Source organism: Echinococcus granulosus (genome assembly GCF_000524195.1).
Source record: "Echinococcus granulosus chromosome Unknown EG_S00198, whole genome shotgun sequence".
Classification (NCBI taxonomy): domain Eukaryota; kingdom Metazoa; phylum Platyhelminthes; class Cestoda; order Cyclophyllidea; family Taeniidae; genus Echinococcus; species Echinococcus granulosus.
Window position 1 is genome coordinate 3,280 of NW_020170578.1, and position 2,768 is coordinate 6,047.

At 37.5% G+C, this 2,768-nt stretch overlaps 1 protein-coding gene across 1 annotated transcript in view; it reads right to left on the bottom strand. All coding sequences in view use genetic code 11, as the record gives it.

Moving 5' to 3' along the window:
• Positions 1-1,883: 1,883 nt before the first annotated feature.
• EGR_10195 (hypothetical protein) overlaps positions 1,884-2,768 on the bottom strand; it is a gene marked incomplete at both ends in the record, with an annotated part of 4,222 nt that continues 3,337 nt past the window's right edge. Inside the window, one exon of the mRNA XM_024499444.1 lies at positions 1,884-1,932. Coding sequence (XP_024346133.1) covers positions 1,884-1,932 — 49 coding nt within the window. The remainder of the gene's footprint in view (positions 1,933-2,768) is intronic.

The window sequence follows — 2,768 nt, forward strand, 5'->3', positions numbered from 1 at the left end:
CGAACAAACAAGTTAGGAGTAATGCAAACTACGGCTTCTTCCTAACTCATTTTTCCGTTACTATCCCAGGACAATTTGCTTTAATGCTTTCAGTGTCGGTGTCTGTCGAGGCTGGTCGGGATCACCACTGAAAGTATACATCCTCCCCATGGTACTTTGTGCTTGTCATCATAAAAACTGCGCTTGAAGTCTTGCAGGGTTTAAAGACAAAACCTTCGTTCACAAGGATCTTAACGGCCACACTATTTTATGCACGCACGCACTGTCACTGCGGCCTTATTAATGATATCCCTTATAACATTACTTCCTGGTCCTCATTTTAGTCAACAGTGATGTGATGGGTTTGGAACTTGATAGGTGTATGTTGTATCTTTTCTGCTGTTCCCCTTTTTTATAGCTGTGTCTCTATCCTAACCAACAAAGCTGTACTACTACAAAATAAGGACTACTTAATTTGCGCCAAAGAATTAAGTAGTACAATTGATATATGATGGCGTTCTATAGCCCTGCTACAATTAGACTAAACTCCTCATCTTCACCGAATTCCTTGAAGATGTCAACAAAAACTCTACTGGCAACACTGGAAAACTGAACTCCTGTAATACCACTGACTATTGCCGATTTCAGTAAAGTGTGCATTTCAGGAAAGAAATTGTCAAACCTTCATACAGAATGTCTCTTGTCAGATGTTTGGCTACTCCCTTTTTTTTTTAGTAAAATGTTCAACCTTTAATGCATTCGTGAAGTTTTCGGCTTGGCTTTTTTTCCAACTCACAAGGCTAGATACGCTTAATATCACACCAATCACTGTCTAATCACCCAGAAACCTGATCTCCATAATAACAGCATGAAAGTACTTAAAAACAAATTAGGCAGTTTGAAATAAATCAGTTAATCTAAAAATAGTTCAAGCATGAGCCCATTTAATCGCCTTATTTAATCAGAAGAGCTTCAAATAGAGCAAAACAACTAATAACGGAATGTGCCTTCCTCGTAGTCTAAACCCCTAAGCACAGTAAACTGAAAACATTATTATTACACTGTATTGCTTCTTCCTTGGTGTGAGAAAAAGATATTAGATTTATTTTACAAGCAATGAGCTTTACTAATGCGGGTCATATAATACCCCTCTCACTTTGTTCCCATGTGATATTGAAATCGCTGCAGTGGATCGTAAAAAAAAGAGATTCATTAATAAAAGTGAGTTACTTTTTTCACGAATGCATTTAGTTAAGCCTCTAATCCTTCCTATGACGCATGCGAGGTCCAAGAATGGATAATCGGGAGTCTCTCATGGATGGGTTGCCTCCTGGTTCCATGCCCGATGTGAACATCTTTGAGATCACTCGATTTCGAGGGTTAAAGTAAATCACTTTGCGAAAAGTGCTGCACTTTGTAAGAATATAGAAAAAAACACCAAAGATTTCCATTTTACACCGATTATTCTACTTTTGGCACATAATTAATTCCAAAAGTAGCACGTACTACTAGTGGGGGTTATAAGTAGAAAATGTGCTTGAAAATAAGGCAGGGATAACAGCAGCTGCTCAAAGCTTCAAACATCCCATAAATCAGTGACAGCGCAAATTTTAAATAAGAAATTAGTTAAAAAGTAGTCCAAGATTTCTATGCCTCTCTGTGTCAGTCTATCAAACTTACGGTGACATCAGTACATTCTATAGTAGAGACCTGATAAATGGGACAGGAAATGGGAAGAACAGGGAATAGTAAAATGTGTGCTTAAAATAGAGTGCAGTTAGCTCTTACTTCTTAATAATCTTTTTCAGACATTGTCATTTCGTTTTGATTGTTTTAAACGGGAAATTAAGAAGTCTCCAATCAAAGCAAAAATAGATAATCTCATATCCTTCCCTTGAATTCATTCAAGTTTTGACAGTCAGACAGTAAAAATCAAAAGGCAGTGAATAAATTCTAATAAAAATGAAAACTATTTAATATGTAATCTCACTAAATAGGTGGTTTAAATGCACTTTTAGTATGCAACGCAAAGACTGAATCTAATTAAGCGAGATTACAAATGCAAAAGAAGAGGGTATTTTAATAGCTGTTTTCCTGTTGTCTAGACAACAAAACGTGGAGTGGTCAAATGGCATAAAGGCTTTGGAGTTTGCCAGTGTAATGAAATCTGCAGTTGCGTAATCGCCTGGCCTCCTTGCATTCTACCCTAGCGTTTGTCTAAAACTCAGAAAACCTCATCATTGTGGCTGATTTCCCCACCATTAGTATTGATTTTTACATAGAAATCTGCAGTTTCTCTAGTTTTAAGATGGCAAGCCATGGGCAAGTTGTTCACGATGGGTCCTGCGCCCTACACGATGAATTGAGTTCTCAGGGGACTGACTGGCGTGACGTTTGGCTATGTGTCAACATGAATGAGATTTAACAGCACAAGCTTTGATTAAAGTCTTCTGTACAACTTGTTACCACGGCTTTTACGCTTTCTTTCACAGGAATTCTTATACATTACCATACACTTTTCTACTACTGTTGTCTTATTAGTAGCATACCTCTTAATGGCCGTTAGGCAGAAACGCAATTAGAACATTCCAGTGACCGTAACCTGAAGAAAATTTTTTGGCAGTAAGAGCTCTCTTCAGTAGGATTATCGAATCTTTCTAAATTGAGGCAATGTGGATTTAATTTACTCTTAATTGAACAGTTCCACCTAATCATAACCCAACCGAAGAAGATGAGAAAGGAGGGGTAAGGCATCCAAACTGTATTAATTCATCCATTTCATAAGATGG